This window comes from Balaenoptera musculus, chromosome 17, assembly GCF_009873245.2.
Source record: "Balaenoptera musculus isolate JJ_BM4_2016_0621 chromosome 17, mBalMus1.pri.v3, whole genome shotgun sequence".
NCBI lineage: Eukaryota > Metazoa > Chordata > Mammalia > Artiodactyla > Balaenopteridae > Balaenoptera > Balaenoptera musculus.
In genome coordinates, this window is record NC_045801.1 from 36,554,618 (window position 1) to 36,582,340 (window position 27,723).

The 27,723-nt window shown below is 40.0% G+C and overlaps 1 protein-coding gene across 1 annotated transcript in view; it reads right to left on the reverse strand.

Annotated features, from left to right (window-relative positions):
- Positions 1-1,944: 1,944 nt before the first annotated feature.
- Positions 1,945-27,723, reverse strand: part of SPAG1 (sperm associated antigen 1) — a 94,333-nt gene continuing 68,554 nt past the window's right edge. Inside the window, exons 14-20 of the mRNA XM_036830754.1 lie at positions 24,871-25,023; positions 15,859-16,025; positions 11,986-12,118; positions 9,971-10,097; positions 4,689-4,853; positions 3,235-3,606; positions 1,945-3,130 (exon numbers count right to left, since the gene is read on the reverse strand). Of these exons, the coding sequence (XP_036686649.1) occupies positions 2,999-3,130; positions 3,235-3,606; positions 4,689-4,853; positions 9,971-10,097; positions 11,986-12,118; positions 15,859-16,025; positions 24,871-25,023 (1,249 nt within the window). The 3' untranslated portion in view covers positions 1,945-2,998. The remainder of the gene's footprint in view (positions 3,131-3,234; positions 3,607-4,688; positions 4,854-9,970; positions 10,098-11,985; positions 12,119-15,858; positions 16,026-24,870; positions 25,024-27,723) is intronic.

Here is a 27,723-nt window from a genome sequence, read left to right on the forward strand (position 1 = left end):
AAGGTGTTTTCATGTCACTGATGAGCCTCTTTTCATGTCAGCTTGAAGAACTCCTTTCAACATTTCTTGTAAGGCAGGTCTAATGGTGATAAACTCCCTCAGCTTTTGTTTGTCTTGAGAAAGTATTTTTCCTTCATATCTGAAGAATAACTTTGCTAGATAGAATATTCTTGGCTGGGAGTTTTTAATCTTTCAATGCTCTGAATATGTAATCCCACTCTCTCCTAGCCTGCAGGGGTTTTGGTGAGAAACCTGATGATAGCCCAATGGATGTACCTTTGTAGGTTACACTTTTTTTTCCCCCTGGCTGCCTTTAGAATTCTTTATCTTTGATTTTTGGTAGTTTCATTACAATGTGTCTTGGAGAAGGTATTTTCACAGATAATAGGGTGATCTATTAGCTTTGTGAATTTGGATGTCCAAGTCTCCCCAGATTTGGGAAGTTTTCAGCTAATATTTCTTTAAGTAAACTTTCTGTCCCCTTCTCCCTCTGGATCCCCAATTCTTCTAGTATTGATATTTGCTGTCTCAAGTCCCATAGAGCATGCATGCTTTCTTTGCTCTTTTTTATTCTGATTTATTTCAGAATTCTCATCCCCTAAGTCATTTATTCTGTCTTCCATCTGCTCTGTGCTACTGCAGAGGCTCTCCAGTGCATTCTTCATCTCATTCATTGACTTCTTCAGCTCCAGAATTCCTGTTTAGTTCTTTTTTGTGATTTTTTTGGTAAAGAGTTAATTTTGTTCACGTATTTTCCTTCCTATTGTCATTAAGCTGTCTTTCTGAGTTTTCTTGTAGCTCACTGAGTTTCTTCAGAACAGCTATTATGAACTCTTTATCAGCTACATCAGAGTATTCTGTGGCTTGAGCTTGATTGTTGGAGAATTATTGGTATCTTTTGGAGGTGACATAATTTCTTGATTTTCATGTTCCTTGTATTTTTGTGTTGCTGTTTTTGCATTTGAAGTAGCAGACACCTCCTTAAATCTTTACTGGTTGCCTTCAGTTGGGATACTAATCATTGGTGTTGCTATATGAGGGGTTTCCTCGGTTTCTGAATGGATAGACCTGCTCCACTCTTCTTGTTCTGCCTTGTGGCAGAATTCTTCTTAACCTTTTATGTTTCTCCTTATTCTTAGAACTCACCAGACTGGCTGCTGGAAACCTCTCTTTTTCTTCCCAGAAGGTAGTGTTATAGCTTCAGTTGCAATTTCTCCCTTACCCACAGACTCTGGTCCATCCTTCTGAGAATACTCCAACTACTGCGCCTGCTCTCACTGCTGCAGCACTCAGGAGCATGCAGAAGGATCTGGCCACAGAATGGCAGGAGGTGTGGGTTTAGCACTTGGGGTGTTGGGGATGCCCACGGACCCAGTGGGGAGATCCCTAAGTAGGGTACTCCCAGAGGCTTGTGGGCAGACTTCCTGCTGAAGTCCTGAAGCTGTCTGCAGGAACTGTGCTCCTTTAATGCCCTTGATATTCTTATCTGCTTCCTTCACTTTCTCTTCCCTTCCTTCAGTCATGGAGGTCCCCCCTCAGGACTCTGGCTGGGGAGAAACAAGTTTCTCCAGGTGTGACCCAACAGTTGGGACAGCCCGGCACTTGCTCACTGCTTCCCACCTCCTCCACGGGAGAGGCTGCCCCGTGCAGCTAGTACTGGGTATGTAACTGTCAACAAAAGAGAACGTTTCCTTTTCATGTTGTTTCTACTGTAAAGTTACTAACACACTCCCTCATGTACTTGCACAAAAACTTAGTATCATTCAAAAGGAGAAAACTGTTTTGTTCGTTTGCTTGAAGACTAGAGTTAAATACCCATCACAGCAGATTTTCATTTATGAGCTTAGGAAAGAATAGTTTTTTTAAAAAATGGCACAGTTTGAAACCATTTACCCACAATACTTTAAATATTCTTTAATTATTAAATATTAGATAATAATGGATATGGAAATAACGAATGTGATAGTCATCTTTCCTCTGCTCTTCTAAAGAACAAGAAAATGCTTCAGAAAAAGAAACCTGACCAAAGACTACAGGAATAAATGACAGCACACTGATTGATAGAGACCTGAAGGTTTTATCGTAAGAAATACCTTTACCCTGACCCAGTTAACAAGGGAGCTCTCAATATAAAGAGTTCTTCATTTTCCCTTTTGCACTAAGGGAATAAATATGATCATGCTTAAAGGAGGGGGGAAACAAAGAGGGAGAAGTCACTCAAAATGTTTGGGGGAAATGTGGGAGTGACAATTCAAATAGAAATGCAGGCTTAGTTGCTTTTATATAGTGGTTGTTTCTTTATTGCTTATGTAAGCAACACATAAGGGAAACTTGCCTTTAAAAATCTAGTAAAAAGGAGCAGAATTTCAGGCAATTTTTGTTCTTAATTATTAGGCAATGCTTCCATATTAGAAAAAAATAAGTTCCTCTTATAGCTCTAAATTAATAATCACAATTTATTTAATAATCATTTCATATTATAGACTTAAGTGTTACATTTCATCTTAGAGGCCTGTAATCCACAAGTAGTATAAAATGGGATTTATATATATCTTAGCAGGAAATAAAAGTGATGTAATAATCACCATTAATGATTTCCACTTTTAAAAATGAACTGTAAAGAAATACATTTCTATCAAACTTAACAGGACTCCTTCATAGCCCAAAGAAGTGTAATTTAACTCAAAATTTTAACAAGTAAGTTATTAAAAGAAAATGTATAATATAAATTAAAATGCATCTTAACAAGTTCCAGATATACTTATTATTAAATATAAAGATGTTAGCTCTGGTACATAAGAAAATATTTACAACTAATAAAAAGCAGATTGTAGAATATATGTGTTCTATGTATAAAAATAAGTAAAATATTTTATAGTCCAGACCAAGGGATCTTTTCTAAGCCAGGTTTTTATCCATGCAACTCTATTACAATACCATCTCATTAGCATTACTGGAACACATACATGCATGGAAGAAATCTAACAATAATCTTTATTTAAAGCTCATACTGCCTTTTGAGGGCCTGCACATCTTCTAAAGTAAAATGTTTGTTTGGTGTGTCTGAGAGGTCATCAAAGAGCTGTTTAATCTGCTCCTTTTGGCCCTTGCTAATCAGTGTCAACATCATCTGAAAGAAGGAGAAAAATTATATTAGCATACAAACTGACATTTTAAAGTTGTTATAAAAACACTAAAAAAAATCTATCTCCATGAACATAGTTTGCCACTTACCTTAAACCTTTCTGCTTTACTCAGATATAAAAGATGCTGATATACCAAAGAAGGATCTTTATCAATAAGATTATTTTTCAGAGACTGGATGAGGAGCAGGAATGTATCCCCTTCAAGTTTGTTACTCAACAACACTGGCAAGTCTTTCGGTTCAGTGATGGCTAACAGGTGTGCACAGGCTTCTTTATCTTTCCTAGTACTGACGGCGTTTATAACCTGGCCAAATTCGTAGGCATTGTTAGGCTTGGGGATTGGTAGTTTCTCATAGAATTCTCGTGGCCCGTTGCTTGTGTCCCCCTTCTCAGAAGCACGGGAGTCAGTGGAGACGTCCTCCGAGGTCCTTTCAGGCTCCTCTTTATGGCCCTCATTCACCTTCAGGGGGAGACAAATTACACTGTGACACAACGGCCACTGCACCCACCCCATAAAGGTAAGTTACCTTTATTAAAACGGGAAGGAACTGAAAAACACAGGTGGACTGTGGTTTAGTCAAGTTCTAAGTGAAAAATATATAACTTGTAATAATCATAAAATCTACTTTTTTTTAGGAAGAGAAGTTTTAAAGTATAAGTATCCATTCATAAAAGCATTCTTTTTTAAAGTTTAAAAAAAATTTTTGACATTGAGAATGTGACAGTGAAATTTTATAATTTTCCACAAGTAAAAGCTGCTGTATAAAAGAAGACCTGTAACAACCTTATACCTCTTCTTCATGATAAATTTTACATTTACTTGTTTCGTTACATTTGATAGAGAAGTCAACTTACATTTTTCAATTCTCTTAAAACAGCTTTTTCCTTCCCTCCTTAGAGGGAAAAAACTCCCTAGCTTCTTTCACATATTAGCCTTTAACTCTTAGTAGAAATGTAAGATGATAGGTAGCTGACACAGGAATCCAAGAGCTGACATTCCTCACTAAAGGCAAAACAAAAGGCTACAGCACAAGGCATCCAGTTGTCTGAAATCACAAAGGTAGGTTTGATTCTAGGGTAGTCCAGGACCCCTGATGAGGCCGGTCTTGTTTACAAGTTTACTAAAAAAAAGTCTAAATCAATCAGGAACCCTCTATGGGGTGTGGCGTGCAGGACCGCTGAAACTGAATCAGTCCTGTAGGGTTCTCTGGGTCGACCAGGAAGCAAAGTTCAGTGGCCACAGGCTCGCAGGGCAACCTGGAGTGGAAGCAATAAAACCACAGGCCAGGTGGTACAGGGGGAGGGGAGCACAGAAAGGAAGAATGCAGACACCCAAGGGTCCTTGGACCCAAGTTGGGAAATGCAATGGCTAATTATCACAACAAAAGAAAAATCTTGTCATTATAATTTGTTAAAATGTCTTCATTGATCATCAGAATAAAAACACGAAATTTTTAAAAGTCATAGGAATATGACCTCAGAATCCCATATGAGTATAGGATCTCCAAAAGAGTACTTTCAGAGATAATCAAATATACATACCTCTTGAATCTCAATTTTCCTTCTCTCCTTTTCTTTGTTGAATGATGCTGCATTATCCTGAACATTCAGGATTCTGGTGACCTCTTCCAGTTCCATTTTTGCCTCAATAATATTTGGGTCTAGTAGGAGAACTTTATGGAGATCGTTTAAACTTTTCTGATAATTCTGAAAGCAGGAAGGCAGAGAAAATAATTTTCATACATAGAAGGAGAAGGGGCACAGATGAGCCCCGGTGGGAGTGAAATTGGTGAGACGAGTACACAGAGCGTGTGCGGTGGGTTCCATTAGTACCGCAGTAGTAAAGTTAGGCCTATGAGGTAAGTCTTGGGCTAAAATATTGTAGCCCACGACACAGTGGCCATCCTCTACAGAAGAGTGAGCACAGAATCTGGGGTTAGAAGGCAAGTTAAGTTCTGTATCACCACAGCTTTCATAGTCCCTGGCACACACGGGCATTTGTGGTCTGCTGAATGAATAGATGAAAGAGTGAACGGCCTCACATCAGCACCTACTAGCAATGAAAGCTTGAGCGAGATCCCACTTAACCTTTCTGAGCTTCAGTTCTCTCATCTTTAGAGTAAGGATGAGAAGAGATTCTCTACTCTAGTTTTCACGAGGTTGTGCCGAGTAATCAGCGCATTAATAAAATAACGTGGGAGTGGCTTAGCCTTAGAAAGAGCTGGGCCAGTGTTAGCTGTTATCATGATGCCCTGTTCTGTAACACCCTTCGAGTTGTCTACTGCTCAAAACAGCCTGGAGTCAACCTTTATTCCTCCATAAACAGTCAGGCAATACACTGGAGAGGTTGAGGGGAAGGAGAAGGGATCTACGCTTAACCAGACACTGCACAGAATCTGCTGGCAGAGACGGACACCACAGAATCACAGTGTGCTGTGACAAGCCACGTTCTAGAACTACAGACTAGACTCGTGTTTTGATTAAGCCAAAATTAATTCTGTGAGGAGGCCAGGAATTCCAATGACGTGTAACCTCTCAAGGATTCATGACATATAATAACAGCATGCACCGGACGCTGAAGCACAGGTAAAATAAGCTGGGGCTTATGTGACACTCCCGGGGGACGAGCTGTAATGCCGCGGCCCTTCCCACTCCAGCCAGCAACATACTAGAGCAAGAGTGATGTGTTTAAAAGGGATAACCTTAAACCCGCTCTAACTTATTTTTTAAAAAGGTAAATTATTTACAAAATGTAGTACATCAGCGCTATTAACAACAATCTCCACACAGCACTGTGTCACAACAGCGCAGTTGGAAAACCTGCTACAAAAAACAAATGACACTGTGTTTCCATCCTAGGTGTTCCAGGCATGGAATCATACCAAAAGGCAAGAAGGGGGGGCAGCGGGGCAAGTTGAGGAAGTAATAATAGCTAACTCTTACCCGTCTCAGCATTTTGCAAGTATTCTTATTTTAGTCCCACAATAGCCCTATAAATACTAACTGTTACTGTCCCCATTTAAAGATGAGGAAACTGAGGCATAGAAAGATAATCTTTGAGACGATGAAGGCAGCAATGAGCAGAAGGTGAATGATAAGACAGTGGTGGAGCTCAAGTGAGAGGCCTGAAAATGGATATTTGTGAGCTGCAGCCTTGGAAATAGAAGGCCACCAGCAAGGAGTTGACATGACTACTTTTTCATCCATTCAAGTGAAGTCTGTGCCTAAAGACCAATCTGTCTGGTTGGAAGAAACCTAAGAAAGCAAGAAATACACTTTTATAAATGTTAAACAGAGGCAGGCAAGTGTGAAGAGAGGGCCCGACAGCAGGAGGAGCATGGACGGCCATGGAGCAGGGAGGCGGTGGCAGAGGAGGGGCCAGGCTGCCGGGTAACCACAGTGTCAGACCAGATCCGGCCCCTCCATGGGCCAGGGGCTAGGACACCGTAGGGGAAAGGACAGCCGGGGCCCCGGCCCTCGTGGAAGCTTACGTCTTATGAGGGGAAACAATAAGAAAACAAGTGAACAAATGAATAAATAAAGTAAGCGTGCACTGTCATTTATGCAATTAAGAGAAGCAAGGATGGAGACGGACGCAAACGAGGGGAAGGAGTCTCCTTTGACACGTGTGTCAGAGAACACAAGACCTGAAGGGAAGCCAGCCACACAGAGTGAGGGGCAGAGCAGAGCTCACACAGAGAGAAAAGTGCGGCTCCAGCAAAAAGGAGGACGTTAAAGGTTGCTAATGACCTTATTAGGCCTCAACAAAAAAAAAAAGGTAAAGTATAATCACATGTGTTTAGGATAACATTTACTATTAATAAATGTGCTTAAACTCCAATAACAGCATTTATTTTAGACGATATTACTCTTTTTGATACTTTTGGCCTGATAGCATCCCCGGTTGGCTGTGAATTCCCTAAGGCAGGCACTATGTCTTACCACCTCTATGCTCCCAAAGCCTAGCACGTGAGTGGCACTCGATAGAAGATATAAATTGTAAGTAAAAGTAAAATGTTCAATTATCTTTTCTTATGAAGAACAGCTGAACATTAAGGAAAGCCCTATATTTTTCAAACCTGGCACACAGAAAAAATAAAAATAAAATAAAGCAAGCTAGAAAACAAACAAAATATCTGAGAAAGCACAGGCAGGGCCCCAGCTCCCTGTGAGCCCCTGTGCCACTTCCTCACCAGTCACACAGAGGAAGCCGATCCAGGTGTGAGTTCTGATGCGTTTTATAAGCAGTGGTAGCCTTTGAAGATCCTGCAAGTAAATTCACTTGGCACATAACTCAAACTACAGGGTATACAGATCAAGTTATAAAAAAATCAAACCAGGAAAACAAGCTGCCAGCCTCATACTCTAGCGGGATAGCATTACTAAAAATTGGGATTATCAGGCTTCCCTGGTGGCACAGTGGTTGAGAATCGGCCTGCTAATGCAGGGGACACGGGTTTGAGCCCTGGTCTGGGAAGATCCCACATGCCGCGGAGCAACTAGACCCGTGAGCCACAACTACTGAGCCTGCGCGTCTGGAGCCTGTGCTCCGCAACAAGAGAGGCCGCGATAGTGAGAGGCCCGCACACCGCGATGAAGAGTGGCCCCCGCTCGCCGCAACTAGAGAAAGCCCTCGCACAGAAACGAAGCCCCAACACAGCCAAAAATAAATAAATAAATAAATAAAGCCAGAAAACATCTTTAAAAAAAAAAAATTGGGATTATCTTTCTGCATCATAATACAATTTCTAGAATTCATTCCAAGGAAGTATAAAATTCCGGTCTTTCATTAGGTACAACTTCTGACTTTGAATAAAGTAAACAAGTTCAAAGAGTCAGGCAGCCAGTATGGGATAAACCTGTTCTAAGGGTCTGGACATATATAAACTCATGAGTCATGCAGATCATGAGTACCTCACGGACCCAAATCCATTAAGTTCAAAAACAGTTGAATAAATTTTCAAGAAGCCTCTTTTAATTCATGGTGCCACACACCACCTAGGAAATCTTTACGTGAGGTTTACAAATGAGTATGTTGCTAACAAAAAAAAGGGGAGGGGAGTGGTCAGGTCGCCTGGGCCCTGGGAATACAGTGAACACACTGTGAATACTGGATACAGTGGAGCTGCTGGGCTGGTGGTGAGTGGGGCATCCACATGCTGGGAGGGTGACGCACCCCAGTTCCACGGGGACAGAAGCTCCTGCGCGCGGGACATTTCTGGACCTCGCCCTACGCACCTCTTCACTTGCCTGTTCACTTGCCTGTTCATCTGTGTGCTATACACCAAACTCAATAAGGTCAACACTCCTCCCTCAAATCTCTCCCTCCTGCTGTACACCCTCCCTTATCACACTGTACTGCTCAGCCACCTGAGACAGGAACCTGTATTTATCCAAAGAAAACGAGAACACTAACTTGAAAAGATACTCCCATGCTCACTGCAGCATTATTTACAGTAGCAACCTAAGTGTCCATCAGTGAATGAACAGATAAAGAAAATGTGGTATATCTACACAATGGAATATTATTCAGCCATAAAAAAGAAGGAAGTTCTGCCATTTGTGACAACATGATGGACTTTGAAGGCGTCATGCTAAGTAAAATTAGTCATACAGAGAAAGACAATTACCTTATGATCTCACTTACATGTGGAATCCAAAAAAACAAAAAAAAAACCACCACCAAGAAAAAAACCCACCACCTGAACTCACAGAAACAGAGAACAGATTGGTGGTTGCCAGAGGCAAGGTGGGAGCTGGGGTGTGGAGGATGGGTGGGAATGGTTGAAGACCCTTAAAAGGTACAAAATTCCAGTTATAAAATAAGTAAGTCATGGAGATGTAAACAGCATGGTGATTCGAGATAGTAATCGTGTATTGTATATTGGAGAGTCTCTAAGACAACAAATCTTAAAAGTTCTCGTCACAAAAAAAAATTTGTAACTATGTGTGGTGAACTAGACACACTATGGTCATTTCACAGTATATACAAATACCAAATCACTATGTTGTACACCTGATACTGATATAAAATGTCAATTATATCTCAATTAAAAAAAACTTTAAAGAGGAAAAAAAAAAGTCAATGACCTGTACACTGACAATGTGTGAATTTCATTGTATTAAACCTTAATCAACTTGATTCTTTAAAAATACCATTTCAGGAAATGCCATTTCCCAGTATGTTCTGATTTTTCCTTGTCATGTTATTTTCTACAAATGTGAACATTCACTCAAGTTTTCCACGTAGAAGAATCATCATAAAGAAAAATGTAATTATACAATACTTTCCTTGAAAATAATGGTGTGGTTTTCTTAGAGAAGAATGCCATCCTATAGCCTCACTCTGACCACTGGCCAGTTTAAGGCCCAAATCACAACGAACTTCCCAGACTCTGCCATGTCTCTACCAACGTCCGTGGCGTGAACACACCTTCAGTTCTGATACCTCCCTCCCACCATACAGACAACCCCAGTCTCCTGCTAGAGGAATTCAGTGGCGTTGCTGGTGGCCTTCAGTAATTCAGTAACAAACCTTCCTGTCCTTTAAAGTGGACCTATTATAACTAACAACACTCCTTAGAAAATCAGGAAATAAATCATCATTTTTGAGCTGGAAGGAATCTTAGAAATTATCTAGCTCCACATTATAGTTCAGGGAAATCTGAGGCATCTTCCAAGGTTTTGGGACTGCTGAGTACAGAACTGGGATTAAATCCCAGGATAATGTCACTGCCATTCCTTAAGCCCACAATTCATGTTCATGAAAACCACATGATCTGTTCAGAGCTGACATGTATATATTAAAACAAAGATTTCCTCACCTTGAGTCCTTTGTGAGCAAGAGCTCGTCTGTAGCACGCTTTCACATTGCCGAGGTCCATCTGAAGCGCCTGGTCACAGTCCTGCTTTGCCTCTTCAAACTGGCCCAGCTTCAGGTAACAGAGGGCTCTGGTATGTAATGGAACTCAGCATTACGAAAGTCAAAACAACATATCTATAAACTTGGACAACTAACAGAAATCAGAAAATAGCTAAATAAGTCCGTTTCTATACCACAGCTGCTGCAATTGAAACCTAACATTTTCCTCCAATTATGGCATTTTCTTGCAATACTTGCAATTAGGACCCTGGGGATACAACTGCAATCAAAACAGTCCCGGCCCTCAAGGAGGCTGCAGTCTAGGGGAAGAGACAGTCAAAAGAAGCAAACACAGTAAAATCTGTAGAGGATGCTCTGGTAGCACAGAGCTGAGACTCTCATCACATTTGGTGGAGCTGAAGCAAGGGGAGGAGTAGTCAGGGAAGACTTCCCAGAAGAAGTGACGTTTAAGTTGAAGCCCAGAGTACACAGTGATAATTATCCAATGCGAAGGCACTGGGCTGAGATTTAATATGCAGGGAGGGCACAGCACGTGCAAAGTCCTACAGTGACAGAGAACACGGTGTCTTGATGGACTAAGAAAAGAGCGCTATGGTGGTGATGAGGCTGGGAGAGTGGGAGGCCAGATCAGAAAGGTCCCGGCAGGAGGCTGAGCTTTATCCCAAGGTTAATGGTAGTCCAGTGGTGGGTTTTTAAGCAGAGGCTGATCCGTTCACCATGTTTTAGGATGATCGCTCCGGCTGCAGCATGGAGAATCAGAGGGAACAAGACTGTGCAGGGACACCTGGGAGGGCACTGCAGACGTCTAGGGAGAGCCGGTGTCGGCCGGAGCAGGGGCTGACGGTGAGGGTGGACAGAAAGGCTCACGCCCAAGAGGAATTTAGAAGGTAGGACATCTGAGCTGCTGACAGCCTGGAGAGGGAGGCGTGGGTCAGGGATGATAACCCACCATGAGCGCAGGAGGGAGGGAGGCGCTCAGGTCCGGGGCTCAGACACAGAGATTTGGGGGACATAATTGGAAGGTGGTAAATGGAGCTGGGGAGAGGATTAAATGGCCCAGAGGACATTCGAGCAGACAAGGGATCTATGCCTTTAGAAGCCCGAGAACAGCAGGGAAAGGAAAAAGAGAAGTGAGAAGGGGAGAGCCAGGCAAGTGAGCCGTCTGCACCGCAGCCGAGCGGGGAGGTGGTCTCCAGGAAAAACTGAGCGGCCATTGATGCCCAAGACCACTGAGGCCGAACAGGAGAAAGGTAGAAAAACACCTGTTGGGTTCAGTGACGGAATTTTTCACAAAAAAGGTTGCCAAAAGAGGAAAACATGTACAAAAACAAAGCAGTGAGAGATTAAGCTTAAAAATTTTTTCTGAAATGGCTAGGAGAACCCATGCTGAGCCCCTATTTAGGAACCATACCTTATTCTTCCTTGTCACCGCAGACTCTATCTACTCCCTAAAAATCCCCAAATCACCATATTCTAGGTAACTATCTTTTTTACCATAATGTGTTAAACATGGCACCTGAGCAGCATTCTGGAAAAATCTGCCCATTCCTACTACACATTAGAAGATGCCGGGCCCTTCCCTTAGCACTTCAAGAGAAAAGGGGCACCTAAGACGCTAGTTTGAAAGGTAACTGATTCCTGCTCCCACTCTGGAGGACCGCACTGAGGCCTCCTCACGAGCCGCGGCGAGGCCACACGCCAGGGAGAGTCAAAGCAGCACCAGCCAAGGCAGCGATGGCCAAGCGGGAACCTAACGCAGCCCACGTCAGACCTCCCAGCTCGAAGACACAGCATGTTTTCAATCTCTCCGATAGCCCCACCTCTTTAAAAAACACTCACTTAAAACAATTTGCTATATAGAGTCTCAGAATCATGGGAATAAACTTTGGCAATTATCTATAATTTTTTCATCAAAAATATTCACATAAGAAATATAGAAAGTTACAAAGAACTTGCCTGTTTGTATAAATGGCACATTCCTTGTTGTTAATCTTTAAGCATTCACTGTATTTACTAAGGGCATCTTTATAGTTTTTGTCCTTTACACATTGATTTCCTTCTTCTTTAAGGGTTTTAAACATTTTTTCATCTATGGGACACACACAAAAAAGAGCAAGTATTCATATAAGCACCTTTACAAAACTTTAAGTGTACTGTAAATTAAGTGACCACAAACCATACAGAGCTAAAGTCTAAATGGAACAAAACGTTGTATACAAATTAAAAAGATAAATTGGCTATAAGTAAAAATGATTATACAATTATGACACTATTTTTTCAAATCAGAAAATAAAATACAAGTGATTCTATCCTTTTATCCATATTGGCACGCCTTCTTTTCTCTGCTGGAGATAGAAATATCTAGTGTTTGGTGTAGTAACTATTTCATGAAAAGTGAACAAACAAACCCATTAAAGCCTGAATTAGACATCTTCCAACAGTCCAAGCTTCCTTGGAATCACACCTCCTCAGCTCTCTGCTCCTAAGGTTTAAGTAAAGCAAATCCCACCCCAGCCCTACCTTTTGGAGTAATCTTTGTTTTACTAACCAGCACACTATGTTCCCTTGGCCACAACAATCTAATTGGTCAGGAATGGACCTATGAGAGCCAATGAGCTACAATAAGATTTTAGTGGCAGCTTCTGGTAAGGTAATTCTTGCTCTTTCCCGTGGAACATGAGGATAAAAGGAGGAGCTATTTTGCCATCGTGCGATGCAAGGGGAGAATCTGTCTGAGAATGGGGCCAACAGAGCAAGAGAGAGGCCAAGACAGACAGCTAAAGAATAACCTCTGAGTGCCGAATCCAGCCATCCCTGCAGCTATCCTTACCTGTGGACTTTTCCACAAGGGGTGCCGATAACCACTTTTGCTTAAGACATTAATGGTTGGGTTTTCTGTTATCTGCAATCAGAGTCCCAACTATTACTATTGCCTATTATCTTGCAGTGAGCATGGCTGACTCCTCACTCAGGATCCATTTCCTTCTTCCTAAGGGTACCTCAGCATTCATTCAGCTATCACTCTTCTCCTACTCAGCCCATGTGTCCAAGGGAAGCCCCACTGATCAGGAACTCATGGCATGGCATTTCTTCATTACAGGGAGTGGTTCAGCAATGGGCACATGACCCATTAGAATAAATACCAACAGAGCTCAGCCAACAGAGTAACAGGCTAAAAAAGCTGGGTCTCTGGGGCAACATATCTCCTCATTCTTAAATTAATGCCACCAAAAGCAATGGTGTCTCTCTCTCTTTGGACATTGATATGTGCAGACGTGAAGTCTAAAACTGCTACAGTTCTATTATTTCTGGCCAGAGCCTGAGCCCTGACAAGTTGTGCCTGATATTAGAGCCTGTCTGGGCCCTTTCAGTTACTTGAGCCAAAACTATTCCTTACAGTTATAAGTCAACAGATTTTCTGTTACTTGCAACCAAAGTTTTCTAACATACATAAAATGTTAAAATTTAAAGTTTTAAATCTATGTAATAACTGCACTCTATGGAGTATCTTGATATAAAATAAAATTGCATAACAAATTTTAAAATATGCCTTTAAATTCTGTGATCTAAAAATCTTGATAGATGTACTGAATTTATAGTATAAACTTGGAATGTAAAAAATAATCTTATTTGTCCCTCTGCACAAATGGCATGACATATTAACTTTTCATCCTTTATTTCAAATTACAGAGTATCTCTGCCTAATGTTTCATGTTTCAAAAGAACTCACACTATGTCGCCAAATGACAGTCCCCATAAATCTTGGTATATCTAAGCTCTAAAACAGAATATTACAGAGGATTTTTTTTCTTCCAATTTGCTGAAAAACTTTCCTCAAGCTCTTCTTCCTACACTGTTTTTAAGTCTTTGGTATCCAGTCTCACTAATAATTAGTACACAAATATGAACAGAAAGAGCTGATTATTCTTGTGCTTATGATTCACTATCGCATATCTATAGTATGGTTAGTATATGCACGTTATTAGTAATGAATAGCTACCCTTTATTGAGCAAATGCTTTGTGCCAGGCCCCATTAATAATGGATTCTAGAAGCTAGAGATCTCCATGTTTTTCCCAGGACTGCTGAACCATCTAAAAGCCTTGGCAGAAGTTCCCTGCATCTTCTTTCTAGGCAATGAAAAGGGTGAGCCATTGGGACATCACGGCTCAGTGTGTCTGCAAGATGAAGCACAACACAGGCACACATGGGGTTCCTAAGCAGGCAGGAGAAATAGAGCCTCAGCCAGCTTTCAAGCAGAAGGCAAGTGCGAAGCCACGTTTATTAAACACTCTGCACAAAGTTCTGAGGAAAGCACTGTGGGGATGTAGGTATGGATGTGAACAACTACGATACAAGGCAGAAGGAGGTACTGCTGCTAGATATATGTTGTAGGGCTTTTTTGTTGTTGTTGTTGAAAACCTATAGTTTATTTTATAAGAAAATTGGGATTAAATTACAAGGATCCATGTGACCCCAACTTATGTCAGTCATTTCATGATTTGTGAGGCTCTGGCCCCTTCCCTTGGCATGGCGGCACAGCCTGAAAAAAATGTATACTTTCTTGTTGTTACTTAATAGAGATCTTCCTGGGCATGTTCCCCAAAACAAACTCCACAGGATGGGAGAAAGGTGCTACTACAGAGTAACAATTTTTGTTCCTACTCCCTCTGGGCTTTGTAAAACCAAAGTCAGATGTTATATAGCCCCATCCCCAACCTTAAATGTAAACAACCAAACGATGTTTTAAATTAAAGCCTTGCATCTTTGACATTCTAGAATTTCTGTATGGTGAGATTTATAAAATTCATATGGAAGTACATAGAAGTTCTTATAATAAATGATGGCATTCCCTAAGACTTGATCTTTAGATCTCTCAATTATACTTTGTAAAACTTTGGTGATCTCATCTAACCTCATAACTTGAAATATCATTTATAACCTGCCTGCTTCCAAGTTTATATGTCAATACAACCTCCCTCCCCTCTCAAACTCTAAGTTCTTTTGAATGTCTAGTAGGTTTTCTGAACTTGATGTGTCCAAAACTGAGTTCTTGATTGTTCCAAATCTAATTTTTCTGCGGTTTTCCCATCTAATAAATGGCACTTCCATCCTTCTACTTTCTCAAGACAAAAACCCTGAAATTATCTGTAGCTCTTCTCCCACATCCAACTAGTCAGCTCTACCTTTAAATTGTAACTAGAATCTAATAATTCTCACTACCTCTTCTACTACCCTCTTTATTCAAGCCACCCTTATCTTTTGACTGGATTATTATGGTAGTTTCTTAATGCCCCTATCTCTTCCTTCCTTGGCTTTCTATAACTGAATCTCATCACAGTAGCCAGGGTGATTCTGCTCAGCTGTCAGTAGCTTTCTATTTGTTGTAGGGCTTTATTTTGCTTTATTATTTCCAAAACATCAATCTCATTAAACTAGCCTTGCCACATACAAGGTGTATAGAGAACTATATGCTACTCAATTCTTTTTTCTTATTTTTAATAATAATGCTGACTTAACATTTATTAAGAGGCTACTATAAGCTTACACAGTCAGCACATGTGTTAAGTATTTCATATGCATCTCTCCATTTATTCCTGAGAATAACTCCATGAGACAGTTACTCATATTTCCCCCTTTCATATACACTCAAACACTGGAGGTGTGCAGCAACTTCTTAAGACTCTGCAGTTAGAAAGAGGGAGAACAGGGTCTTAACTTAAACCCATAGCAGATGCCTGATTTCATGCACTTACCTTCTGCTTTACTGTGAAAATATATGCACAGCTCACGATAACCCTCAGAAGAAATAAGTGTAGGCTTCCCCTACCTGTGATGCCCGGTTGGTGATGGCTGCAGGAATCTCCCACTTGGTCTGGGGGCGTCTCTGCCACAGGCCGCCAAGCTCGCAATTGTGCAGAAGTGGGCACAGCAGGAATGGGTGACAGCTTCTCCCGCCAGCTTGGTCCATCCAGGGCCATTAAAATTTTTGTTATCCTAAAAAGAAAATCAGTTTTCTCTGTTGAGCATGCAATTTGCTTTCTATATTACTGGAGGTCATATCAAGAGTAAAATTTACAAATGCTATGCATTTCTGTACTTCCCTGTAGAAAGCACACAATCAAGCTATTTGCTGTCCACATAAACAGTCTTAAAAAGGACTCTTAAAAATTGCCCCAAACTATGTAACGTTAGATCCTTTTCGCATCACAAGAAAAAATTAAGACATTTCTAATTAGTTTAAAAATTTTTTTAACATATATGCAATAAAATTTTAATTTTTAAAAAAGTGAAGTATAAAACTAAAATTTAGGAGGCCTAGAAGAAATATCCCCTACATAACATTTCATATAATTACTAAATTGATAATGTATTACTCTTGAGAATAATCAGCAGTACTTTGGAATTTCTATGCCCAAAGTGTATACGAAAGACAGGTTTATAACACTGGCTGCTAAAACTGATGAGGAGTAGCAGTTACATGGAATAGTGCTTCTTCCTGAAACCTGTGGTTAAGATACTCTTTACCTTGTGTTTTTTTCCATCTCTAAAATTATCTACTCTTTTTGTTTTCATATGCATAAAGATGAAAGAATAGGATATTGGACTCTACTACGAGGGCCCTTGTATTAATGACATTTGCTAATGGCTATCATAATATTGAGATAACATCCCTGATTATCACTTTCTCATCACTTTAAAGTTACAAAATATCATACTTAGATTTTAAAACAAAACTGAATTATGTCTTTGGGAAAAATCTGGTTTAAAAAAAAGGTGGTTCCTACCCACCAGAAAGACAAGATCCAGCCTCATCCACCAGAACACAGGCACTAGTCCCCTCCACAGGGAAGCCTACACAACCCACTGAGCCAACCATAGCCACTGGGGGCAGACACCAAAAACAACAGGAACTACGAACCTGCAGCCCGCAAAAAGGAGACCCCAAACACAATAAGTTAAGCAAAATGAGAAGACAGAGAAACACACAGCAGATGAAGGAGCAAGGTAAAAACCCACCAGACCAAACAAATGAAGAGGAAATAGGCAGTCTATCTGAAAAAGAATTCAGAGTAATGATAGTAAAGATGATCCAAAATCTTGGAAATAGAATGGAGAAAATACAAGAAACGTTTAACAAGGACTTAGAAGAACTAAAGAGCAAACAAACAATGATGAACAACACAATAAATGAAATTAAAAATTCTCTAGAAGGAATCAATAGCAGAATAACTGAGGCAGAAGAACGGATAAGTGACCTGGAAGATAAAATGGTGGAAATAACTACCGCAGAGCAGAATAAAGGAAAAAGAATGAAAAGAATTGAGGACAGTCTCAGAGACCTCTGGGACAACATTAAATGCACCAACATTCGAATTATAGGGGTCCCAGAAGAGGAAGAGAAAAAGAAAGGGACTGGGAAAATATTTGAAGAGATTATAGTTGAAAACTTCCCTAATATGGGAAAGGAAATAGTCAAGTCCAGGAAGTGCAGAGAGTCCCATACAGGATAAATCCAAGGAGAAACACGCCAAGACACACATTAATCAAACTATCAAAAATTAAATACAAAGAAAAAAATATTAAAAGCAACAAGGGAAAAACAACAAATAACATACAAGGGACTACCCATAAGGTTAACAGCTGATCTTTCAGCAGAAACTCTGCAAGCCAGAAGAGAGTGGCAGGACATATCTAAAGTGATGAAAGGGAAAAACCTACAACCAAGATTACTCTACCCAGCAAGGATCTCATTCAGATTCGACGGAGAAATTAAAACCTTTACAGACAAGCAAAACCTAAGAGAATTCAGCACCACCAAACCACCTTTACAACAAATACTAAAGGAACTTCTCTAGGCAGGCAACACAAGAGAAGGAAAAGACCTACAATAACAAACCCCAAACAATTAAGAAAATGGTAATAGGAACATACATATCGATAACTACCTTAAATGTAAGTGGATTAAATGCTCCAACCAAAAGACATAGACTGGCTGAATGGATACCGAAACAGACCCATATATATGCTGTCTACAGGAGACCCACTTCAGACCTAGGGACACATACAGACTGAAAGGGGATGGAAAAAGATATTCCATGCAAATGGAAATCCAAAGAAAACTGGAGTAGCAATTCTCATATCAGACAAAATAGACTTTAAAATAAAGACTATTACAAGAGACAAAGAAGGACACCACATAATGATCAAGGGCGCAATCCAAGAAGAAGATATAACAATTGTAAATATTTATGCACCCAACATAGGAGCACCTCAATACATAAGGCAAATGCTAACAGCCATAAAAGGGGAAACCGACAGTAACACAATCATAGTAGGGGACTTTAACACCCCACTTTCACCAATGCACAGATCATCCAAAATGAAACTAAATAAGGAAACACAAGCTTTAAATGATACATTAAACAAGATGGACTTAATTGATATTTATAGGACATTCCATCCAAAAACAACAGAATACACTTTCTTCTCAAGTGCTCATGGAACATTCTCCAGGATAGATCATATCTTGGGTCACAAATCAAACCTTGGAAAATTTAAGAAAATTAAAATCGTATCAAGTATCTTTTCCGACCACAATGCTATGAGACTAGATATCGATTACAGGAAAAAATCTGTAAAAAATACAAACACATGGAGGCTAAACAATACACTACTTAACAACCAAGAGATCACAGAAGAAATCAAAGAGGAAACCAACAAGTACCTAGAAACAAATGACAATGAAAACACGATGCCCCAAAACCTATGGGATACAGCAAAAGCAGTTCTTAGAGGGAAGTTTATAGCAATACAATCCTACTTCAAGAAACATCTCCAACAACCTAACCTTACACCTAAAGCAATTAGAGAAAGAAGAACAAAAACCCCCACAAAGTTAGCAGAAGGAAAGAAATCATAAAGATCAGATCAAAAATAAATGAAAAAGAAATGAAGGAAACAATAGCAAAGATCAATAAAACAAAAAGCTGGTTCTTTGAGAAGATAAGCAAAATTGTTAAACCATTAGCCAGACTCATCAAGAGAAAAAGGGAGAAGACTCAAATCAATAGAATTAGAAGTGAAAAAGGAGAAGTAACAACTGACACTGCAGAAATACAAAGGATCATGAGAGATTACTACAAGCAGCTCTATGCCAATAAAATGGACAAACTGGAAGAAATGGACAATTTCTTAGAAAAGCACAACCCTCTGAGACTGAACCAGGAAGAAACAGAAGATATAAACAGACCAATCACAAGCACTGAAATTGAGACTGTGATTAAAAATCTTCCAACAAACAAAAGCCCAGGATCAGATGGCTTCACAGGCGAATTCTATCAAACATTTCGAGTAGAGCTAACACCTATCCTTCTCAAACTCTGCCAAAATATAGCAGAGGGAGGATCACTCCCAAACTCATTCTACGAGGCCACCATCACCCTGATACCAAAACCAGACAAAGATGTCACAAAGAAAGAAAACTACAGGCCAATATCACTGATGAACATAGATGCAAAAATCCTCAACAAAATACTAGCAAACAGAATCCAACAGCACATTAAAAGGATCATACACCATGATCAAGTGGGGTTTATCCCAGGAATGCAAGGATTCTTCAATATACACAAATCAAACAATGTGATAAACCATATTAACAAATTGAAGAATAAAAACCATATGATCATCTCAAGAGATGCAGAAAAAGCTTTCAACAAAATTCAACACCCATTTATGGTAAAAATCCTCCAGAAAGTAGGCATAGACGGAACTTACCTCAACATAATAAAGGCCATATATGACAAACCCACAGCCAACATCGTCCTCAATGGTGAAAAATGGAAACCATTTCCACTAAGATCAGGAACAAGACAAGGTTGCCCACTCTTACCACTGTTATTCAACATAGTTTTGGAAGTTTTAGCCACAGCAATCAGAGAAGAAAAAGAAATAAAAGGAATCCAAATCAGAAAAGAAGAAGTAAAGCTGTCACTGTTTGCAGATGACATGATACTATCCATAGAGAATCCTAAAGATGCTAGTAGAAAACTACTAGAGCTAATCAATGAATTTGGTAAAGTAGCAGAATACAAAATTAATGCACAGAAATCTCATGCATTGCTATACACTAATGATGAAAAATCTGAAAGAGAAATTAAGGAAACACTCGCATTTACCACTGCAACAAAAAGAATAAAATACCTAGAAATAAACCTACCTAAGGAGACAAAAGACTTGTATGCAGACGACTATAAGACACTGATGAAAGAAATTAATGATACAAACAGATGGAGAGATATACTGTGTTCTTGGATTGGAAGAATCAACATTGTGAAAATGACTATACTACCCAAAGCAATCTACAGATTCAATGCAATCCCTATCAAACTACCAATGTGATTTTTCACAGCACTAGGACAAAAAATTGCACAATTTGTATGGAAACACAAAAGACCCCGAATAGCCAAAGCAATCTTGAGAAAGAAAAACAGAGCTGGAGGAATCAGGCTCCTGGACTTCAGACTATACCACAAAGCTACAGTAATCAAAGACAGCATGGTACTGTCACAAAAACAGAAATACAGATCAATGGAACAGAATAGAAAACCCAGAGATAACCCACACACCTATGTCACCTTATTTTTGATAAAGGAGGCAAGAATATACAATGGAGAAAAGACAGCCTCTTTAATAAGTGGTTCTGGGAAAACTGGACAGCTACATGTAAAAGAATGAAATTAGAACACTCCCTAACACCATATACAAAAATAAACTCAAAATGGATTAAAGACCTAAATGTAAGACCAGGCACTATAAAACTCTTAGAGGAAAACATAGGCAGAACACTCTATGACATAAATCACAGCAAGATCCTTTCTGACCCACCTCCTAGAGAATTGGAAATAAAAACAAAAATAAAAAAAATAAACAGACATTTCTCCAAAGAAGATATACAGATTGCCAACAAACACATGAAAGGATGCTCAACATCACTAATCATTAGAGAAATGCAAATCAAAACTACAATGAGGTATCATCTCACACCAGTCGGAATGGCCATCATCAAAAAATCTACAAACAATAAATGCTGGAGAGGGTTTGGAGAAAAGGGAACTCTCTTGCACTGTTGGTGGGAATGTAAATTGATACAGCCACTATGGAGAACAGTATGGAGGTTCCTTAAAAAACTAAAAATAGAACTACCATATGACCCAGCAATCCCACTACTGGGCATATACCCAGAGAAAACCGTAATTCAAAAAGAGTCATGTACCACAATGTTCACTGCAGCTCTATTTACAATAGCCAGGACATGGAAGCAACCTAAATGTCCATCGACAGATGAATGGATAAAGAAGATGTGGCACATATATACAATGGAATATTACTCAGCCATAAAAAGAAACGAAATGGAGTTATTTGTAGTGAGGTGGATGGACCTAGAGTCTGTCATACAGAGTGAAGTAAGTCAGAAAGAGGAAAACAAATACTGTATGCTAACACATATATATGGAATCTAAATTTAAAAACAAAAAAAGGTTCTGAAGAACCTGGGGGCAGGACAGGAATAAAGACGCAGACGCAGAGAATGGACTTGAGGACACGAGGAGAGAGAAGGGAAAGCTGGGACGAAGTGAGAGAGTGGCATGGACATATATACACTACCAAATGTAAAATAGCTAGTGGGAAGCAGCCGTATAGCACAGGGAGATCAGCTCGGTGCTTTGTGACCACCCAGGGGGTGGGATAGGGAGGGTGGGAGGGAGGGAGACTCAAGAGGGAGGAGATACGGGGATATATGTATATGTATAGCTGATTCACTTTGTTATAAAGCAGAAACTAACACACCGTTGTAAAGCAATTATACTCTAATAAAGATGTTAAAAATAAATAAATAATTTTAAAAAGGTGGTCCCCAAGACTGAGAAAGTTACTGGTAATTAGTAGAATGCATTCAAATTAGTTAGCTCAGTAGTACTTTTTGTGTGAAAAAAATTTTATATTTATATAGAGGCAAACGTAATACATATACTTTCCCTACAATTTCATAAACCGAAATTTCAATAGTGATCTTTGGTTATGATAACCACATCTCATATATTTTAGTGTAAAAAATAAATTTGAAAAAATAAATGTATAACCACCCACAATAGCAGAAGAAAAAGAAAGAAAATTTTAGAAAAAAAGAATTTTCAAGCAAAACTTGTATTACGAGCAGAGAGGTAAGGAAGAAGCAGCTGAAAAGAGATGATGTGTTGCCTGGGAATAAATAAGTATATGCAGGGAAATGTAACACATAAGATTCCTGGAGAGGGATATGGTTAATGGAAGACACATACAAAATAAGCACAGATGTTTAAATTAAAAAAAAAAAAAAGCTTCTGTGGCTTAGGTGGCAAAGCAAGCGTAAATATGGGATTCATGAAAAGGAATAGTGAAATTTTCTAAATGGATATTTTATAGAAGATATATATGGCAAAACCAGACAAAGCCTCCTCATATTCTTATCAAACGATGTATCAGCAAGAGCCATTCGATTTAAAAAAATGAATGAGTCTTAAAAGTCAACTTGTGTAAAAGAACCTTCTTGAGTACATATAAAAATTACAATACAATCCTCAAAAAGCTAAACAGAATTACCATATGACCCAGCAATTCCATGCCTAGGTGTACGCCAAAAGGAACTGAAAACAGGTATGCAAACAAAACCTTGCACGTGAATGTTCATAGCAGCACTATTCACAACAGCCAAATGGTGGAAACAGCTGAAAGGTCCATCAACGGATGAATGGATAAACACAATGTGATACATCCATACGACAGAATATTATTCAGTCATAAAAAGAAATGACGTCAACACACATGCCACACGGCGGACCAACCTTGAAAACATTATGCTAAGTGAAATAAGCCAGACACCAAAGGTACATATCGTATGATTCTATTTATATGAACTATCCAGAAAGAGTAAATCCATAGAGACAGCAGACCAGGTGCTTGGAAAGGGAGAATGAGGAGTGACTGCTTAATGGGGACAGAGTTTCCCTTTGGGGATGAAATATTTTGGAACTAGTTAAAGGTGATGGCTGCACAACACTGTGAGTGTACTAAAGGCCACTAAATTGTACACCTTAAAATAGTTAATTTACTTGTTATGTGAATTTTACTTCAATTTTTTAACGAAGTATAATGCAGAAGGTTCAGAAATGTGAATGACCACAGTCTCTCAGACATAAATTCCTCCCTTCAGACCATTCAGCCTATCATTATGAACCAGATTTCCTAAAACACCTCCTCAACAGGCCCCTTGTCTCTCTGTCAGATACTTCTTTGTTTCACAAGAACCCCTAACCCTAGGAGAAGATCCTACTTTCCCCAACCATCTCGGAGACTCCCAGACAGAGGATGGGCAAATTAAGAGCAGAATTCCACAGCATGGGGTGAGCCACGCTCTGTCTGTTGGAGAATGCATTCATTCCACACAATTTTACTGAGGATGCCTACTGTACAAAGTACCGCAACTACAGAGACGGGTAAAACACAACCCCGACCTCCAGGAACTCCTAGAAGAATAAGAGAAAAAGAACTTTACAAAAAGAGAAGGCAGAGAATTTACAAACAATATGGAAAGAAGGCACAGGTGGTAGGAGAGGAGCCTGAAGGGCACGTGTGCTGGGGAGATGGTGGATCAGGGAAAGTCCTCTTCTTCAGGACAAGAAGGAATTAACCAGACAAAAAGGGGGAAGAGCCTTCAGACACATATGAGGAGGCAGCAGATGACGTGCAGCAAGGCAGCTGTGCAGTGGGAGAAAAGGCTTGGAGAGCTCTCAGTGACATGCCTGATTCTACAGGATGGAGACCAAGCTGTGAATGCCCACAGTTCCATCTGGTCCCACTCAGATCCCATAACCAATATCTACCCTTTACTTCCAGACAGGCTGGGACCAGACAGGTCCTGAGCGACCACATGGTAGAAGCACCAAGGAACGGCTGCCCACTCTCCACACAGATCTTTCCAAGAGTTTTGCTCCAAAGTGCAGTGGGACCAGGTGGGGAGGTAAGGCAGGATCTTAAAAAAAGAATTAATCCGAAACCTGCCATTCTCGTTTTCCATAGCTTTGTTCAAGGTCCCCTCGTGGTCTCTCAACGCCCTTCACCTCTCCAACAACTGCGGCCCACACAGACAAAGGCAGCCTGACCTCTCTGTGATCCCCACCTCACTAATGTTCACACTTGGGGAGAATCTGTCTTATGTTAAGTTGTTCCCCCTAGCTATGTTCTAGTTTGCTTAAAGACAGAGACTATGTCATTTTTTTTTCCCCTTTCTGTCTTTTTGTGGGGAGTGGGGCATGGTACACTAGACCAACACGAGGCTCAGTGTAATGTACACATACTTGGAAGAAATTATACTTTGGACAAATGGGGTCAGAAAATATTATACATAACTAGAAACGTTATCCAAGTAGTAATTTTCAAAGTTCACCTGAAAGCAATTTATGAAGTCTGGAAATTCTTACCTTCTCATTCTCACCCAGGGGGTAAATAGGTCATAATATAAATTAGAACCAAATTCTTTGCTATTTTACCATTTTAAGTTAATACTCATCCTAGATGAGTGTCTATTTAAAGGGTATATAACACAAATATCTAGCAGGCTCATGAAGACATCCATCAAAACCATTTGGTTTTGAAGGAATGAAAGAAGGCAATCATTCATGTAATGCCAGTAACAAAGAACACGTCTACACTTTGATATCGTTCTTGAAGGAGGGGAGGAAAATAAAATCTCATTCCATTAGAAAACAACTAGACCTCAGGCGGCTGCCTCTGATTAGGTTACCTGTTAACACTGTCATTTGCTATCTGGATTCCGCAGTCTATTTGCAACACTGTTTTATAATCCACATAAGCTTTCTGATACTGCTCTAAAGTTTCATAGGCCATTGCTCGTCGAAGAAGAGGCTTGATTGAGAATGGATGAAGTTCCAGAGCCCTAAAGGAGACAGAAATATTACACTGTCATTTGTTTTGAAAATTACTCCCTAACTTACACTAACTGAATGTATCCGATAGGACTGGACTCTCACATACATATCTGATATTTTACCTTGCGGATCTGGCAACATACCAGAAAGGCAAACCCAGAGTAGCAGAGCAATCAAATCTGTGGTTACTTCCTTTCTTTTAAACCAGTATTGAAGCCCTTTGGCATTTACTCTTTCCCCCAGTGAGACTGAACTCCCTGACAGCAGGCGGTGCCCTCCCTCCCACTCCCCTGTGTACTAGCAGAGCCCATCATGGCACCAGGCACAGAGTAGGCTTTCAACAGGTTCTTGTTATTGACAGATTAAAAGGAAAATTTTTATTTGCACCTATGTATTTAATAAGGCACTTAGCACAGAACCACAAAACCTACACTGCATTTTGAAAATCAGCTCTCCAAAACTTAATACAGTTGACTATGATTTACTTGCTGCCAAAGGGCTTCAAACATAGACCCGAGGAAATCAAGGGAGTAAGTATCCAATGATTTCTTGTAAGTCATGAATTTTCACCTTGCACTTTTTAGTCTATGAAGCATTTCCAATATCACTAGAGATGTATTTCAAGGTTATGTTCCTTGGTTTTGTCTGAAGTAACTGCTTAATGCTACCTCACTACTTAAGGGTATACTCTGAAATAAAGCATACAATCAAAGGATTGTATTTATGAATGAAAACTATTGTACTCTTAGTTTTAACAAAATCAACTGAAACTGTAAAGAAGTACTCCGTGCAGAGATCCTATGAAGAGCTAATAATCCACTAACAAATCTCTGTGCCAGACTGTCCGCAGTGGGGATAAAGGTTTGCTCTTTTGGTAATTCTTATGCATGAGCAGTTTATATATCAGACATTTAACTTGCTTCAGGAAAAGCACGAGTGAGGGCTTCTTGACTTTCTCCCCAACAGTCCTAGAGATCTGCTGTCTATTCCTGTCTACGGTGATCTGGAAGGAGGAAGCTCCGACAACATCTGCCGGTGCTAGTCTCTGCAGACATTCTCACCTAATGTCACAGCAAGCCTGCAAGGTAAATAGTAATATGTTCATGTTGCAGGTGAGGAAACGGAGAGACACAGGGAGCCGTCTGCCCACGTGCCCGTTCTTCTGAATTTAAGCTACAGGAAAGCAAGGGCGTTGCGGGAGCTGATCACCACTGTATCCCAGTGTCTAGATCACTGCCAGGCCACTGGAGGGACTCGGCAAACCCCTCCCAAATGAACCTGCAGGGCCTACACTCTTTCTACCACGAACGGAAACAAGAGCACCACAGATAAAGGAACTTGGAGTCATCTGCCATTCAGGGGTCCCCAACCCCTGGGCCACGGACCGGTACCGGTCCACGGCCTGTTAGGAACCAGGCTGCACAGCAGGAGGTGAGCGGCGGGTGAGCGAGCGAAGCTTCACCTGCCGCTCCCCACCTCCCAGTCCCTCACGTGACTTCCTGAACCATCCCCCCCAACCCAAGGAAAACTGTCGTCCGCGAAACTGGTCCCTGGTGCCCAAGAGGTTGGGGACCACTGCTCTACATTGTACAGATACTCAACTGCATGTGTGGGTGTGTTCCTCAGCTGCGTACCATAGAATTTGTTCTAGAAATGTCATTAAACCTAATTAGCTTCATTTCTTTGAAAAATAACCAATTTTGCTCTGCCTAGGTGTTAGGATTGGGGATGATTTTAATGATCTCCTTTGCGTTGTGCTGGGTTTTAAGATTTTTTTCTATAATAGGTATGTGTTACTCTTGTAACCAGTAAAAATTATTTTAAAAATAAAATTAAAGTCTATTAAAAACACTCAAACACTAGAAAACAGGTTTCTGGGCATCTGTACCACTGCCTTAAATCTACCTTAGTTAAATGCTTAGGGGATATTAACTACACAAACAGTGATTATAAATATAGGTCACAAACACAAGACTACCCCCATTTTACCAAAGACTTCCAGCACCCAAGGTGCTATTTATCCACAAGATTGACCTGAGGTAGGCGTGGAATCTAAAACTGAATGAGATGATGCGTTTAATTTTTAGCATTGCCCAGCCAAGTAAATGCAAGGTGTTTTCTCTTTAACCACAATCCTGAAAATGAATGTGAGCTTTTAAGTGGGAATTCCACTAGAAGAAAAAAAGAAAAAAAAAAAGCACATCCATTCATAAAAGCAAACACACACAGAGAACTTTTAAACCAGGGTTTACAAAAGTTTAACTATTCAAGTTAACACAGTTAAGACTCTTAAATCGTCTTCTAATTTCAAGTCCGTCTGCGAGGAGCAAAGATGAGAAAAAGCAGAGGATTACTAGGCAACATTCATTCGTCTTGATTCTGTCAGAATACCCTCAATGGAAAGTCAGTGAAAGATTTTTGATGTGGTTTAGATAACCCAAAAAGATTCTCTGACAGATGGGAACAGTGAAGATTTTTCTTTTAGCTGATAAGCAATTATAAGAATGATAAGTAATTTCTAGAAATAATTCTAGAATTTCTAGAAATTTCTAGAAATAATTCTAGAAATTCTAGAATTATTTCTAGAAATTGTTTTGTTGTTTAAAATCATTTGGTTTTAAACTTTTCTTAGGTGTCATAACCCTGTTTCATGCTTCACCTGGAAGCCTAACCTAGAAACCTGGAGATGCTGAGGTGAGGAGAGGGCA